The 17,529-nt window shown below is 37.6% G+C and overlaps 1 protein-coding gene across 1 annotated transcript in view; it reads right to left on the bottom strand.

Moving 5' to 3' along the window:
- Nucleotides 1–282: 282 nt before the first annotated feature.
- LOC128740788 (uncharacterized) overlaps nt 283–17,529 on the bottom strand; it is a 36,066-nt gene continuing 18,819 nt past the window's right edge. The window contains exons 7-12 of the mRNA XM_053836354.1: nt 16,870–17,106; nt 16,465–16,646; nt 10,137–10,338; nt 9,457–9,582; nt 9,015–9,157; nt 283–2,014 (exon numbers count right to left, since the gene is read on the bottom strand). Coding sequence (XP_053692329.1) covers nt 283–2,014; nt 9,015–9,157; nt 9,457–9,582; nt 10,137–10,338; nt 16,465–16,646; nt 16,870–17,106 — 2,622 coding nt within the window. The remainder of the gene's footprint in view (nt 2,015–9,014; nt 9,158–9,456; nt 9,583–10,136; nt 10,339–16,464; nt 16,647–16,869; nt 17,107–17,529) is intronic.

Below are 17,529 nucleotides of genomic sequence, written 5' to 3'. Positions count from 1 at the left end.
TATAAAATTGAGCTACTATGTTCATAGATCAACGATTCAGCTGCAGTGGAATATTTTGCAACTCCACGATTGTTTGGGAATATTTCACTAAACGTTCAAAAAACCTGTATCGTTTTCGTGATTTTTTTGCCACCGAATTTCTGGTAGAAATTGGATTATAGAACACCTACTTTACACTTGTTATTCATTACAGTTCTATTGGTTTCATTGTCTCTAAACTAGTACTTCAAATTGAACAGAATTAAAATCGTTAGAAAAATAGTTTACAAAACTATTATATTATCACAACATTTGTTCCGACTCAGTAGGTGAAATAGGCGACAGCTCCATGGCATCGAGAAGGGGTGTTTTCTCTTCGTTTCCACTTCCAAAGCCTCCGTCGCTTCCTACGTTATCGTCCAAGTATTTGCGAGCCTCAGTCGCACTGCTGCAACTCGATCTTCGTTGTTGTGTTGGCGATTTGAGCAAGGATTCCGTAACGCTGCTACTATCCTGATCACTGGTGTCGTCCGTAGAAGAGTTGTTATCCTGCTTCCGCACTTCAACCTCAGTCCGGTCATTCGATGAGCAGCTTTTTGTTGAACTGCTCGTAGTGGGTCTTTTGTTTTCTTCGGAAAAGTCTTCCAACGATATGCTATCCAGTATAGTACTGTGTTTGTACTTGGCCAAACTAAACAGCTGCTGGCGATCCGCACGTGAACGTCTGGGGTTATTCGTGATTGGCTCCGGAGTCAAAATGAATCGCTCGGTTTCCACTTGCTTTGCTGATGAGGAGGCTGCTGAGGAAAGTTCGTTGGTTGAGTTTCCGTGGCTAAGTAAACGATCTATCTCACTCTGAACTGTTGCCGAGGGCGATAGATTGAAGGAAGTTTCGAACAGACATTCGTTCGATTTGATCAATTTGGTTCGCCACTGACACGTTTTCTCTCGAGCTGCGGTTATGCTCTGAAGATTCTGAAACGAAGCATTTTTCTTCTTCGTTAGCTGATGATTGTACTGCGCGGGACTTACGAGTTGCTTGGGCGACGTCGGAGTCAGCATCGGTGGTAATGAGAGTTGATGATGTAATTGACTAGAAGATTGGTGGCGTTGTTTCGTTTGCTGCCGTTGTTGGTTGACGCGACTGCTAGCACTAGAACAAGTGGTTTCGATAGGCATGAATGCTGATTCGATGCGTCTTTCTTCTTCGAATGAACGAAAAATTTTCTGACTGCTGTTTTTAATAGATTTGTTGGCCATACGAGACGAATAGGACATATCTTCAAACGAAGACACCCTGTATTTTTGCGAGAATACTTCGGTTGTGGCACATTTACGGAGTGGCGAAGAAGTATAACACAGTGAGGCGTTCGTGGTCGATGATGAATGATTATTTATAATTAGTTTTGGAGGTTCTAAATAACGAGCTGAGTGGTTTGGAGAAATATCACGGGAAGAAGATGAACCGGGCTGGGTTTCTCTCGGTGAAATACTGGCGTGTAGATCATGACACGGAGACGACCCTGTCGAGTCTATATATTTGAGCCCTGCCATGGTAGTTGTGATTGTATCGTTCCCACCTTCCGCTAGTAGATCTTCAACGCCTTCGTCGATGGGTGAATTCATTGACGCAAAGCTACTTAGCTTAAAGCTGGATGCCCGCGACGACTCGCCGTCGGTCATCGAACCAAAGGCGGAGTCTTGCGAAGGATTGCTGAGCCCAAGAATCATTCCTCGCCGGCTGTATTCCATACGACGGGACTTCAGATTTTTGTACGCTGATGATGGATTCAACTGCTGTGGCTGTATCGAGCCAGTGGACGACGACGTCGCGCCCTCGGACTCGATCGAATCTATACGAATGATTGTATTACTATTGCTGTTATCGTCCGAGTGAACGCTATTGTCACAGTAATGTATCGGCGAGTTGAGTGGATCGTAATGGGCGGGTTCGTCGATACGGGCTGACGCTATAACTATTTCATCTAACAGATCTTCGGAATCACTACTAGACAGATCGGAGGATTCTACGTCACTATGGTTATAATGTTGTTGATTTTTTCATTAATTGCAACAAACGATGAACCAGATAAAAGAAAAGAGACAAGAAAAACACAACATAAGCTGATATCGTTTCACTCGGTGATGAGCACTCTCATCGATATAAATTCAAAATGTAATTTATGCATCTAGTTTTGAGTTGTTAGCTGTGATGGATGCTAAATGATAAAAATTACATTTGAGAATCTACTCTATGCGTATTCTATAACAAAATTATGACAAATTCAAAATGAAAGATTGCAATGCGAAAGATGATTGTGCTTGTAGTAATGCTGCTCACGGCTAGGGGTTATAATAATATATGGCTATGGCGATTATTCTACTATTAAACATAACAACATAAACGTGTCCATTATGTTTATGTATAACTAGATGGCCTTTGTGAACAGGATTTTAAACATGGTACAACAAAACAAATCGCAAAGTTTTACATAAAGTTACACATTGATAAAACTAAGAAATGTTTTGAAACGATTGATAGCATATTTTTGATTTAGTTTTAATGTTGCCGTGTGAAAACGGTTAGTTGGATAGATTGATTATTTCCAATAAAATTATAAGGTTGTTCATTGGCTTTGCCGACTCACGGTTTCCAAAGGATGGCGTGACATGCCGATGTTCAGCGCATGGAATATTCAATCGCACTAAGTTCGTAAACTTATTGTCGAGCGATACAGAACGTGTCACAAAAAGACTAACATCCTGACTTTTCATTTAGACGAACACGAAAATCAACACTGCCTACTATCAGACAAGTTTTGGAGCGATACGCAAGCAAGTATATCTGCTGATATGAATCTAATACAGCATTCATTTATTATCTTGATTTCTCTCAGTTAACATGAGTTGTACCGGACTACTGTTGTTTAAAGATTGTTTTAGAAAATATTCAACACACTCTTATTTGTTTGGAACCTTTGACGGCGGGAGTCAAAATGACAGAAATTTTGATCGTAAGTGGCTAAGAGTGTATTGTTTACATCGACGGAGTTTCATCAAAATGGATTGAGCGGTTACAGTGGAGGTTTCGAAAGAAGAAAAAGTGGCAAAAACTTTAGGACACTCACTTTGAAAATCCAAATGCTTCTCATTGATGGATCGGTAAAAAGCTCGGAATCGCATGTTTAGTGATTAAAACGTTAAAGCAGCACCAGATTACCAAAAGGAAGAATAGTAGCGAAAGGAAACGCGGCACCACAGATCTGAAAAAGGCTAGGACCGTAGTTATCCAATTCAAGCGTCAACTCCATCAGTTCGACTCGGGACGTGTTTCATAAGCCTAATACTTCTGTTTGTTTAGTGCACAAAATAATGACTTGTTCTTGTAGATATACAGCAGTTCGGCAGGAATCGAAACGGAATGATAAACAGATCAAAACTCGTGCAAGGAAGTTATACATGAAGTGGCTCAAAAAAGCGTGAATGATGAAACCTACATCAAGATCGGGACCATAAAAATGCCGGGACAGGAATACGATGTATCCACAGTATTCCATTCCATGTAATAATTTTATAAAAAATTCTTTGGCTGGCACTTTCAGTTTCTATCTGGTCAGGGCAATTTGGCACGTTAGCCCCTACTTCATGACGTCCACCGGTCCACCGCAACCTGCTGCATGCCCGAGAGGGGAATCTCCAAGTAGTGCCTGCAGCTTACCGTTCAATCGCTTAATACTTCTCTATTGGATAGAACTGGGAAAATTTGGTGGCTTCTACTCTTTTGAGATGAAGTGGATTGCATTGTCATTGTTCCATTGTAAATTCCGCTTGTTGAGGCACTCCCTTCTGTATACATACGAACTATGGTCTTGTTATCCGTCACAAAAGCGTTGATTTCTTGACCACAAGAATAGAACGAGGACAAGCTTTGAATATACTTAGAAACTTGCCGAGGAAGAAGTAGCCTGAATAGAATTTGACTCGCGGGATTTGGTTGAAATCGGCTTTCGCATAAGTTTGATCATGGAGCAAGACATCGCGTTTCGTCAGCACCGGTTCGGACAGCTTACGAGCCCGGATTCTGGCGACTGTTTGAGGTTTCGGTTGGATTATCTAGTCGCTTGGTAACTCTTGTAACCTTCTCGAAGACGGATTTGCCGAACCATATAGTGAATGGTCAGCATTCAGTTTTTTCGCCAAATCATAATCCCAGATATTGAGATCAGCTTTGGCTTTCCGAATAACCTTCAACCGCGGTTGACAATCAACGGTTCCACTTCCGACGCTTGGTTTGCCCTTTGTCATAGGAGTTTCTTTGTACTTTTTATTCACTCGCGCCACAGTACTTGTAAAATAATTTAGCAGTTCTGGCAGCACCCGAATTGATGCTTGTGAATTTTAGAGATTATTGTGCGCAATTATTTTTCTTTTCTCTTCTTGCATGGTAAGCATCTCGGAACCACACAGGTTTTAATCTGCGAAAAAAATTGAATTGTTTACAAACAATAACACGCTGTCAATGGCATGTATATCCGACCCCTTGGGATGCTGCTATCGCTTAAAATATTGTTTCTAATGCATGCCAATCAGCTTGCTCTGAATATTAGTCACTGCACGAGTTTTTGCAAAATTATTCATTTTATTTCGTATTTGTATCAAACAAATATACAGTGGGGTTTCATCTGAGATGAAATAAAATGTGTTATAGTTTTCAGTATTGGATTATTGGCACCAGAAGGAAAGAATGAACATTGATTCGATTGTAGGAACTGACGGGGCATAACTTTGCTCAATTCGGCGTGTAAAGTGCCTTCCCATATTCTGACTTTCAGGCTGAAACTGTTAGCGGAGTATTTTGCCGGCGAATACTAAACTGGTTTTCGGGAGAGTCATTGACGACGGACTCTGAATATCCAACGACAGATCCTAGATAAGCTTCGGGGGTAAAACTTGTAGGTTCATCATCTGTCTATGAATTTCAATACGGCGTACGATTCAGTCAAGCGATTTGAACAGATTGATGATAACTTGTTTCAGGATAACTTGTTGAAGATTAAACTTGTTTTTACGTCATGTTTACGGGTTATTTTCTGTTAAATTTTCAAAACCAACCAGCACGTGGGTTTCAACACGAAGAGATGAGTATTTATATCATCATTAACAAAACACAAAATCGATTCACACACTGACTACCAAGTTTACTTTTAGCTTATCAAGTTTACGAAAATCTAGCGTACGTAACAGTAGAAACCAAAGTTTTCGAACGGGTCTTACCTAGGAATACACACTTATGTACATTTGCATGTGGATAATTTTTAACTCAGGATATAGCCGATGCATTTTAAATATATCAAACAAACCGTACCGTTATATTTTCAATGAGAAGTTTGCATGTTGTTTATTGTATTCACGCCAATCGAAAATCGAATGTGTCATAGTACGCTTGATGATAGTTGCTGGGAAAAATTAACCAAAAACATTGAAAGAACGATTAGATAGAACCACGATGATCTAACAAACATGCATTGCCGTTCAACGGAAATACTAATTATAGGGACAGAGGGCATGGGAAACACTAGTTTTTTTACAAATAAATTATTTATTATTATACATTGATTATTGGTAACATCAGTTCTGTTGTTAATGAGGTAAATGAAATCGATAATGAAAAAAGTGTTTCAGTTTGTTATTGTCTTCATCAAATGAATGTTATACGTTTCGCTACAGTACTGCTTGGGTGTAATTCTAAAGACATTTAAGACTCGTCACTTAATTTCTAGAATCCTACAATCAAATGCTTGAAAAGCTTAAACATATTTTAGATATCTTAAATTAGACTTTGGAAGTTATTCGAGAATGTTTTTAATTGTAATTGTACTACATTCAAAAAAGATTGCAATTTTATCACCAATTTCTCAATAAGAACCAGTAAGTGAACTAAATTTTTACAATTTGGGAAAACATCGTTATTTCTTCGAATAGTTTCAAAAATGTAGTAAAATCTTAGATTTTCATTATCGACTGGTGTTTTTTCATCTTTTCTTAGGTGACACTACTTTTGGATATTCCCAGCGATGGTGTTTAAGAAACATGCAAATATTAAACAAAGTTACGACGAAGCATGCTAATTGAACATTTGTTTAATATTATAAAAAATATCTTGTATTTGAATTGTTATTACCACGAGATAATGCTTCAAATTATTACTACAGTACTTTTCATGATACCCATGTGCTATATAACGTGATAACCGAAAAAAAACTGTATTCAAACTTTTGCGTGTTGTCAGTTGGTCGAAATTCGCAATGTTATACCGTTTAAAATATACAAAAAGAATAATCGCAATTAGCTCAATGAAATAACTACACGTTATGGCCGCAGAAGCTATCGTAAGCAAACGAAACGAATATTGAAAGAGTGAAAATCAGTTGCAATGTTATAGGTACTTACTTTTCTGAATTATTGAATACTTTTCGTAGTTATCTACTATCATATACATATTCTGAGCTTTCTTTTTTCTATTAACGAAAATTTTAAATCTCTGTTGGTTGGCTTTATTAAAGGTTATGTTTACTTTAGAGGTTTGAATTTGCAAAAATAAACTAATGAAGTCTAACTAATTTTACCGCACTTTTAAGAAGTATTAATGTGAAAAGTACAAAACCTTATTAAGACATTCCTATCAAGGCATGAAAAGCTGATATTACGGTATCAAATTTGGAATCCTACTCGATTTAAGTTTAATTTTGCATAGTTCTACTGTTTCGTAATACACTATTTGCTAATTCGGAATCGATATTTGCTCTTAACTTATTTAGATTAACCCACACTACTTTAAAATTTTGACATGTCAAGCTAAACTCTAAATCATTTAGTACGAGAAATTCATTTATTTCGCTTAAGCAATTCGAAACGTGGTTTTTAAATCACATTTTTACTTTGCCAAATTTAGCCATTTTTCAACGACTATTTAAACTATTTTTGTCATCGTCGTCTTTTTGTTACCTAAAAATTTGGTCATTCATTATGCTTCTTTAAAGAATTCAATGTATAAACAAAATAATTCCTCAAGGTCCAAGCGGAGAATCTGGAGCTGTCAATTCAATAACCCGCTGATAAATAAATTAATTGAGTAAAAATAGATCCAGTCTCAAGTCTACTTTTAACTTTTTTTTATTAGATTATAGTCACTTTAACCAGCTTGGGTCATTCGTGACTTATGCGGGATTGGGATTTGAACCAGGGCTCTCGGGACGTGAGAGGCGTGAATGCTAACCACTACGCCGGGACTGATCCCTAGTTTTAACTTTAATTAATAAAGTCCAATCCAATTTCAAGTCCAGTTTCAGTTAAATTTAATGTGTCAGACCAGTTTCTCCTCCGATCTCAAGTTAAATTTTAAGTGTAATTTCAAATTGAGGTCTAATGTCAAGTCTAATGTAATGTCCCATTTTAATGGTAAGTTAAAGCCTAACTTAGTTCCTATTTTACCTTCGATGTGAAGTCCATTATCATGTCTAATATAATTCCAATTTAAGCTCCTACTTCAAGTTCAATTGCACATCCAATATAATGTCACACTTCAGTCCCATTTTAAGTCCAAATCCAAAAATAATTAATTCCAAGTTAAACTCCGATATGAAGTCCAGTTTCAAGTCTGATCCCAAGTCTGATTTTAAATGCAATTTTAAGTCCAATTTCAAATTCAATTTCAAAACCAATTTGCTGTCCCATTTTAAGTCCAATATATTGTGCTATTTAAAGTCTAGTTTCGAGTCTATTTAATTCCAATTTTTCCTTCGATGTTAAATACAATTTCAATTGCAATAGCAAGTGTGATTGATGTCCAAATTCAAGTCCCATTTTAAGGACAAATTCAAGTCAACTTGAACTTAAATTCTGTTTTACCTCGTTCAAGTAGAAGTTTAGGCAGTGTCCCATTTTATGTTCAAATTCGAATCTAATTAAATGCTAATTGTAATTCCGGACTGTACGTTCAGTTTTAAGTCCACCTTTATGTCCCATTTAAGATCAAACTCAAATCAAATTCAAGGTGAAGTTGAATTACAATTTAAAACCTACTCTCAAGTCAGATTTCAAGTGAAATCTCAAGTTCAATTTCAAGCCTAAAGTCAAGTGCGATTTCAAGTCCAACTTCATGTACAATTTGATGTCCCATTTTAAGGACTAATTCAAGTCTAACTTAATTTCTTTTTAACTCCAGTTTGGAGTCCTATTGATACTGAAATTTATTTCCAATTTTACCTCCTATTTCAAGTTCAACACCAATTTCAAATGCAATTTCAAGTCCAATTTAGGTCAAATTTCACATGCGATTTGATGTCCCATTTTAAGAACAATTTCAAGCCTAATAAAATTCGAATTCGAATTTCGATTTAATTTGCAAAACTTACTATTCTAACGCGGTTATCTGCTCCTGCTCTGATTTCTCTATAGACTCGAACTTTATCAAGCTTTTGCGTTGTGCTTTTAGTGCCTGGCCAAAATTTCACTCTTCATTCTAAGCCTAAGGAGTAGCCAGATTGTGGCCGGTAACCTTGTAAGCAGCTACAATAGCTTTTGTTTGCTGTTTGAGGAACTGATTTCAGTGTTTGTTTTTGTTTATCAATCGAAAGCGACCCGTAGATTCGGCATCGTCACCATAGGCGAGCATTGGCATAACATCAGTTGATGAAGACATGGTTTTGTTTGTAAAATGAAGAAGAGATGTAGAAACAGAAGGTCAGTAAAAGGGTGGAAAGTTCCTCGGGGAACAAAAGTTGACTTAACAATGCTATTTATGTTTTATTACAATGAATTAAAACATAAAGCAAATATTGTTTATTTTTTGTTAAGCTTATGAAATGCAAATAAAAGTAAGCAAAGAAAACACAAGAAAAAATGTCGGTGCGCATTCAATTTTTGCGGGTGGTGCGTGGGTGTAGTCATAAATTGTCTTATTGTTCGTATCGTGGCGTGTTTCGCGTATGTGTAAGCGGAAGTAGGCGGTTGATGCTTAAATCAAAATTACACACCCAGTTTTTCGCTCACGTGGCGTAGACGGTGGTGTACACGGCGAGCTGCCTTCGCTGTATGATCCGCTTAGTATCGCACCCTGTCGTCTTCGTACGGCGTTCAGCAGACTCAACGTCGAGCGACTCAAGCCATGTTTAAAGGACTGGCCGGAATATAAAAAATGAAAGAAATTATTAACGAGATTTTTCAGCTGTTCGGAAATTTATTCGTAATGAAAGTAGACAGTAGAACAATTTTCTTATTAATAACACATATAATAATAAAAGAACGAAACAAATATTAAAATAAAATAATACAATCATCAATAAACGAATATTGCAGTTACATATGCAAATTTATTAATGGATTTTAATTTAACTGGTAATAAATAAAACAGTTATTATCACCAACTCATTAGCAGCATAAACCGGTATACCTACTGTATAAATCGGGCAAACTTACAGGCACACAAGTTCCTCGCAGTTCTCTTAAATCGATATTGCGGAATATATCACAAAGGACCAGTTCTTCGACTGTCGGATAGCGACCATCCGGTGATTCGAATATCATCTGCAGCACATCGGCAACCTGTGGAGTATATGGCAGCACATAAAGCATAAGATAGGTAGGTAGGCAAACAAAATGCGACGTGCGAAAAAAGCGGGAAATCAAAATGTCGCAATCCATTATTCAAGCGCCGTAGATTGCTCCCACGCTGCTTGCGCTGGTATGTCGTTCATTTAGCGGAAAAATTGGCAAGGAGCATCGTGCAAAAATGATTGCTCTTATCTGACGGGGCTTTGTTGGATACGATAGATAGCACCTCAGCAGTGCGCTGACACCGGTGATAACAGCAAGCCGAGGACGAAAGTCAAACGTGATTTTCATCACATTGCTATGCTGAGCGAATAATGGACACATTAAATGTTAATTCGATGAATGATTACGGCTGCACTTATAAATTTCATTGTAACATCAACACAAAAAGTCTGTAATTATCTTCCATGGCATAAGTGGTGATTTGAGCAATCTCGGATCTTTTTTTAAACAATTTATAATTACTTTGATGAAGTGCACAACTACCTACTTTATATTCGAAAAAAAAAAGAACTAATCTAAAATAGAATCATCCGTTTTACAACCTGCGGGTAGCGTTCGAGATCGAGCTGATAGTGTCCTGGTGTTGGCTGCGGCGAGGACAATTCATAGCCAGCGCACATCTCGAACAGCAAGTGGCCGAAGCAAATCACGTCGATGTTGTCGATGTCCGGTGCGGTGTGGGCCCACACCACTGCGTTAACCCGGGAGTTTAGTCCGAGCAGACCGTTCTCCAGACCGGATAATCTGAGCCGTATGGGAAAGAGCAAAACACGCAAACAGGCTAATGAGATTACAGATTATGAAATTAGAGAATTGACGGCAAACACATTTGTCGGCAAAGAAAGTTGAACGCCCGGAAATCGGTGTTGAATTAGTTTAATAGTGAAAGTTTATGCAATAGACAATAAAATTGTTCAGCGTAGGGGTTGCCAAGTCTGGAAACTTATCAAATTGGCCAGCACTGGCTTTTGAAAAAAGTTCGCAGGGTTTTGTTCATGTGTTCAGTATTATATCAAAATAATATTTATTCTTGCATAGGACGTATTAGTTTTACTCACTATTTCTTATTCTCATATTTTACTTCTTTCTACAATGTAGCCTTCTCATAAAATTCGCGGCTGGGTGGATCAATGAAGATAGCTAGTTGAAGTGACAACAATTTATTCCTTGGCACTAGTGTGTATGGACGAGTTCATGTAGGCTAGCGCCAAAAGCAAGTTATTGTCATTCCAAAACTAGCTATCCTCATCCTCATTGATCCAATGGAGATTTAAGTGTATATGCAATTCAGATTTTACTATTTCATCTGTCAGTCGATTTTGATCATAAGTGCCCTATCACTTTATGATGGTAAAAATGCGCTCTGCATCAGCATTATGAATCGAAATCATTATGAATGAAATCGAAAAAATACTTTGAACTATGTTTTGGTATCTGAGTTCTTTCTTTTCTTTTGTACAATATCCCTTTTTTGTTACAACGATTAATGGGACTAATTATAAGAGTTCCTCAGATAATTATCATTATAAAATTTGATAAATTGATTAACCTATCCAACAATTTTGTAACTTGCAGATTCAAACAGTTAATAGTAGCTAACGTTATAGTTCTAACTTGTAACCGTGATGAACGTGGGGCCTCCGTCGCCATCGCTTCTTTGACAGCTGAGCGATTCCATGAAGTTAGCAAATCGACTTAAGGGGGAGGCCCTATTCTGGAAGGTCGATATCTAAAAATCCTTTTAGGGGCTGTATATTAATTACGTAACGGCTTTTTCCCCATGTTTGAAGGAAGACATAAGCCTTCAGAAAATGCAGAAGAAAACATTCGATTTGTCGACTTTTCAGGGAGGAAATCCCCCATAATGATTGTTTTTGTAGCACGTGTGCATCCGTGTTCTATTGCGTTAGTTCCCTTTTTCTTGAGCTGTAATCTTCGAGGAACAGAAATTGATGCACAATAGCCACAATAGCCGCAATAGCCTATAGTCCATAATATATGTGTCGTGTACCCTGTATTTGGGAAGTTGAGTAATCAAGAAGAAAATAATTTCATAGAATACTTCATATTACTCTTCAAAAACATTCAGATAATCAATAAATTTTCAAAAATTAGAACAATCTAAAGGCTTTATTAACCCATTAAAGTTCTAATTTATTTTAAGCTTAAAGCTTAATTAACTGAAATTGTTGTAACTTTAATACTGTTAATTATTTTTCACAAAATTTGGGATCTGTTTCGAGATTAATTCCAATTTCATGATTTTATAGATCGTGATCATATCTGTGCTGGTCTCGTAGTAGTGGTAGTTGATGTTCTTTGTGGGACCGCGGCTTCTTAAGATAATATCAAATTTTATAAATTTGTTTAAAACTTCTCATGTGAAGAAAATGCGACCTTTACCATGATCACCGTGGCTATATATTTTGGATAATCGGTCTTAGTAAATCGGAAAATTTCCTTTAAAGTTTTCTGAAAAAATGTTTTTTGTTTAAAAGTCTATTAAATATGCTCACATATAAAATTTCTTGAAATTCTAAGACCTTGCGGGCTTTTTGTAGCATAATTTTGAATAATGCCTATAAAAAATGCCTTTTGGAGTACCTCAAGGCAGCCTTCTAAGGCCACTACATTTCGTACTTTTATCGTAAATGATATCTGTGATAGCCTTGAATCCGAAAAATAACTACAGCAGTCCGTCGAATAAGACGGTTTCGAATAAGAATTTTTCCAATAAGGACGATCTCGAGTGATTCCAGGCGGTCGAACATCCTTATTGGCGTCTACGTAGCATATGGGAATTGACTTAATTGGTTCCAACATGGAATAACTTGCGATCCTGACCGTATAGAAGGTTGGTGTCTTCAATAAAGTTGTTCAATAGGTCAAGGGCATTTCGCTGGATTGTAGTATTACGGAATTGTCTTACTACGTGGAGCTAGTATATATATAGTATATGCTAGTATAGGTAATATTCTTGAATAGGCTGTATCATGCACTGCTGACTACCTAGCAAGTTGCGGTCTTAGAGAATGTTAATCGAATGACTTCAAGATGGTATGGAAAACAGCGCAGAAACGTAGTGAGCCAGTTCTGCATATATGCAATATTCTTGCGTATCTTGCGCTGCTCAACGCTTAATTTTTTGACGTAGGACTACGTATTACGGCAAGTTTTGAGATAGGGTGTCATTCCAAAAAATCGAAAAATACGAGCGTCACGAAAAATGAAAGGTTTTGAGCGCTAATAGCTCAGCGGTTTTCCGATCGATTTTCAATCTTCTAAAAAATCTTCTAAGAATTGACCCAAATGAAGAAAAGTATGGATTCTTGATGATGAACTAATGAAAAATTGAAAATAATGAACCTATGTTTTACCAGAATTCTCACTTCGTGATTGGTTGGAAGATTCTTTACGATGATCTAAACCTATACCAATTTGATATCTGTGCTTGGGAAGTAAGCCAAAACAAGTGACAGTTTCCTCATTTCAACAAGATTTCTAAACACCGCGGTTCAACTTAGACCATTTTGATGTCCTTGCTTGGGAAGTACGCCAGAGAGAGTAACAAAGCCCCCTCGTGCCAACAGATTTCTTACGAACGCGATTAAACCTAGTCCAATTTGATGTCTGTGTTAGGGAAGTGTGCCAGAAAAAATACCACAAGCTCGTTGTCCCAACAGATCGCAAATTCTTTACTGCGAGACCTCGGTGAACTTGATATCTGTGTTGGAAAAATGTGCTACAACTGTAGTGTTCGGTTATAATACGACTCTGTATGAATACGCATGCTTGCCGTTTCATTAGAAGTGTAGTGGAAAGATGTGCTGTTGATAAAATAGGATTGAGTTGGTAAAATCCCTTCAAAGTGGGAAACCATGGATAATGAAAACAATCTTTAATTTCAGTAAGGTAGCAGGAAAGCAATAGTCTGTGTTCTTGATTTTGTTAAATTGTTTTCAAATGCACAATCTTTTGAGAATTGAACGTATGCAATGTTACTACTTTGATAAATGTTACATACAACGCATGTAGCATGTATATATGTTGCACATAGCATGTATACATGAAGAATCGAATGATTACAAGCATGAATACATGCCACTATCACTACAAAGAGACTTACGTAGTCCTGCGTCACCTATACATGCGGTCGTGTCTTGTACACAACCCCTCTGATTTTTCTCTAGCAATATTCATTGCCTGCAAATGCCGAAGACCGCCAACTCTCCTCATGTCACCCAAACGCGACCGATAAAATTTTGTGGGTGAAACTCAAAAGGACGATCTACTCCAATAATTTCAGGCCTGAAACAGAGAATCGTTGAAAAACGTGCCAAGGTTGATCTTTTCATCGGCCATGGCGAAGGTTCCGGTCAATTATTGGAAGGTTCCGGTCAACTATTTTATGGTTCCGATCAGTTATGGAATGGATATTTCTTCTTCTCCGTTTGGCTGCTTGCAACGACTTTCCAGCCCAAGGCGCTAAACGATTAGGCCATTTTGCTCTCGGCCTTTTCCTTCGGCTTCTACTGTACTTTACGGTCATGCAGAACCGCCCTTTTTTGGTTTTTATTCGACGTCTTCGCCTTTTTCCAGAAGGGAGCGGATGTTGTAAATACCGGATTGGCCCTATCCAGCGGACATGAAGTATCTCAACTCTTTCGCTCCGTAGTACAGCTGGCAGTACGAACAAAGCATCGAGCGTAGTTGTTTGACTGTTTTCGCCATGGCTGCTGCACGCAAATTTATTCTGTACACAACAGGGTCGCCACGATTGGCAATGATGATGATGATGATGCCAACATCAGGTGGCAGGATTATTGCATTGGAAATCATTAAAATCTGTTTATTTTGTTATTGCATACGTTATCGCTAATGCCTTTCCGACATTCGGGCCATTTTCCAAATCGTTGTCGATTGATAAATCTAAACCCGCTTGCATGCGGATACAAATAAAACCTTCTGCATTTTGTAGATTTTTCATCTAGTTTCTGATTCATGTGATTTAATTTGCATCTATCTTCACGTAGTTGAATAATTTGTGGTCAAAACTATAGTATTTATTATGTTAAAAGTTCTACAGTTCCTAAACAAGCAGATATAGAGTTATACCCCATTAAGCATAGTTGTGTATTTTCACTATTTGTTTCACTTTGTAAAACATTAAAGTCATACAACAACCACAAAAAGAGCTAAGACAGACAAAGTGATTTTAATGATTTATATATAAGAAAATGGATTTTTCTGTCTCCACTGAAAAGATAGAAGGTTACTGTCTTCAACAAAATTTCTTGTAATAATATGCCCTAAAATTTTGCAAAACACATCAATGTGTTATATTGAAACTGAAGAAAAATAGTTCCTTTATTGCACTTTTAGGGGGATTAATCAAAATTTGAATTCCACCAGACGATAGAATTTTTAATTTTAAGAAACTCTTCCTAAGGTTCCTAAGGTAGACCTAAAATCAAGTTTTCCCACTCAAAAATGACACGGCCCACTGTGAAATGGCTTGTTCAGATTTTTTTCAAATCCATGTAACTTAAGATGCTACAAGAAATAGTACATAATTAGCAATTTCTTAAATTACAAAGATCATGAGTTATGGCGATAAAAAATAGATCGTATATGTGACTCTCTAAGAAAATCCTGAACTACTTCGCATACCATCTTAAAGGTGACAATCACTTAAGCAATCTTCTCGAAAATCACAACTTTCAGTCAACAGTGCAAGATGCAGCCTATACAACTATATCGCATAGATATTAGCGCCACGTAGTGAGACAATTGGGCACCAACTTTTAAAAGAGGGTAACTGCAAACCGAGTGACGGTTTCTTTCCCTATGCGACTCAAGCAGAAACTAACCCTCACTCGGTTTGTTTACATTTTGCAGTTACGCCCTTTTGAAAAATTGGTGCCGAATTCAGAAATATTATAATCCAACAACAAACTCTTGAGCTTGAGCTACTGAACAACTTTGTCGAAGACACCAACGTTCTACACGGCCAGGATCACAAGTTATTCCATGTTGGAACCAATTAAGTCAATTTCAACGTGTTGCGTAGACGCCATTAAGACGGTTTCCATTGAGCCGATCCCTATTAGCGTTCTTGTTGGAAGGACTGCTGTATTCATTAAAGAGTAAGTCGTCGTATATTCGACTCTGGACTGGGAATCGTTGTCTTGTACCCTTACAGCTGGTTGCGAAGTCTGTCGAACGAAACAGAAGATCTTGTTTCGAAAAAGGAATGTGTATTTAATACCTATACTTTGCTTTGTATTTATGACAGCGAACAGTGTCATGTAAACAGTAATTGAACCTATTATTCCTTTATTGAAAAAGAAACTAGTGTTCAATAGAAAGATTTTCCATTATTTTCTGCTAGATGTAGTAGTAAACAATCCAACCTAAATGGAATTTAATTCAAGTGATTTGTCTAGTTTTTCAAGCCGCTTTAATTTAGTTTTCATATTGTCGTTCGACTAGAAAACTAAAAGTTTAGATTTAAGAATGAAGTTGAAATTTTTTATCAGTTTTACCAAGAATTTTCTTAGAAAGCCTTATATTTCATACCTATACGCAATGCACCGGCTTATTAGCATAATGCATCATTTTTACTATATCCACCGGACTAAAGATAAGAGAATCTTGATTAATTAGGGGCAGTAAATCTAGGTAATGCACACAAGAAACCAGTAATATGACAAGTGTATAATTTATTTTTCCCCAGAGATGATTTACTGGTCAATTAAGGGCAGTTTATCGCGCAAAACGTTCATCAAACAACGATTAACGTTAAAACCTTTCGAGCTGGTTAGTACAATAGGTATATAGCATGACGGATGTCGTTCAAGGAAAACATACCTGGCCACACCATTCTGAAGTATTACGTTTCCGCTATGCAAATGACCGTGCGATGGTATGCCGCGCTCCTTCAGAAATAATAATGCCTCCAATATTTGACGTCCTAATCGTTGTACCTGTGACAGGGGCAAGCACGTGGACTTTCGCGTGTATTTTCGGCTCCATGGTTCATTCCACTGAGACTGCACGTGTGTGTGGTAGATGTCGTGTGTGATAAATGAAAAACAAATAGGAAAACAGCAGTTTTAATGACACTCATGTTTGAGTATACGTGCGAAAATTGAATTTTAAATTAAGAGTGATTTTATTATCACTGGCGTTGGCATTTTTCGCTCACAGACAATCCTGATTGACGTCAGCATCAACGCCATCAGCCTTCGCCGGCGTAGTTGGAAATGTAGTTACCTTATAAATGAGATCCTTCAGGCTTCCACGCGCATTGAACGGCATTACGAGACACGCGTATTGATGGGTATCGGTAGGAAAAAAGCCTAAATCTAACACCGGATATATGTATGGATGCTGTAGCGACCCGAGCAGTTCCATCAGGACTCCTTGCGGGCATTCGGACGGGGGAAGCTCCTCTAAGGCGATGCAATCAGAAGGTAAAGGGAGCAGTGTCATCAGACGATCCGTGCGTACCTGCAACAAAAGACAGAAAAATTGTTAGTAATGCTTTGGCTTAATGCTAGCGTCGCTGGTTATTCTAATTTGAGTAGTATATTTATGTAGTCCGCACTGATGACTTTTGGCAGTGAAACAATAGATTTGTTTTATTATTTTTATGAAGCGAAACTGGCCACCATTAACCAAACTGATCTAATCATAAAAGTGCACGTTGTCGTCTGGTGGAACCATGTTGGAGAAAACCCAGAGCACCCTCATAAATTTTCCGAAAATATACCTACCGAGCCTGTATCGAACAAGACTGAGCTATAGAGTGTACTGTGGTAGGCAGAAGTAAGTATAATTTCTTTCTGCTTCTGGCGACATAAAATACTAGATGACACAATTCTACATGCCAATCTCAAATTTCAGCAAGCAAGTATGGTCAATTCCATTTAT

This window comes from Sabethes cyaneus, chromosome 3 (assembly GCF_943734655.1).
Source record: "Sabethes cyaneus chromosome 3, idSabCyanKW18_F2, whole genome shotgun sequence".
In the NCBI taxonomy this organism is placed as follows: Eukaryota; Metazoa; Arthropoda; class Insecta; order Diptera; family Culicidae; genus Sabethes; species Sabethes cyaneus.
Note: the sequence above shows the minus strand (reverse complement) of the source record. Positions and strands in the feature narration are given on the sequence as shown.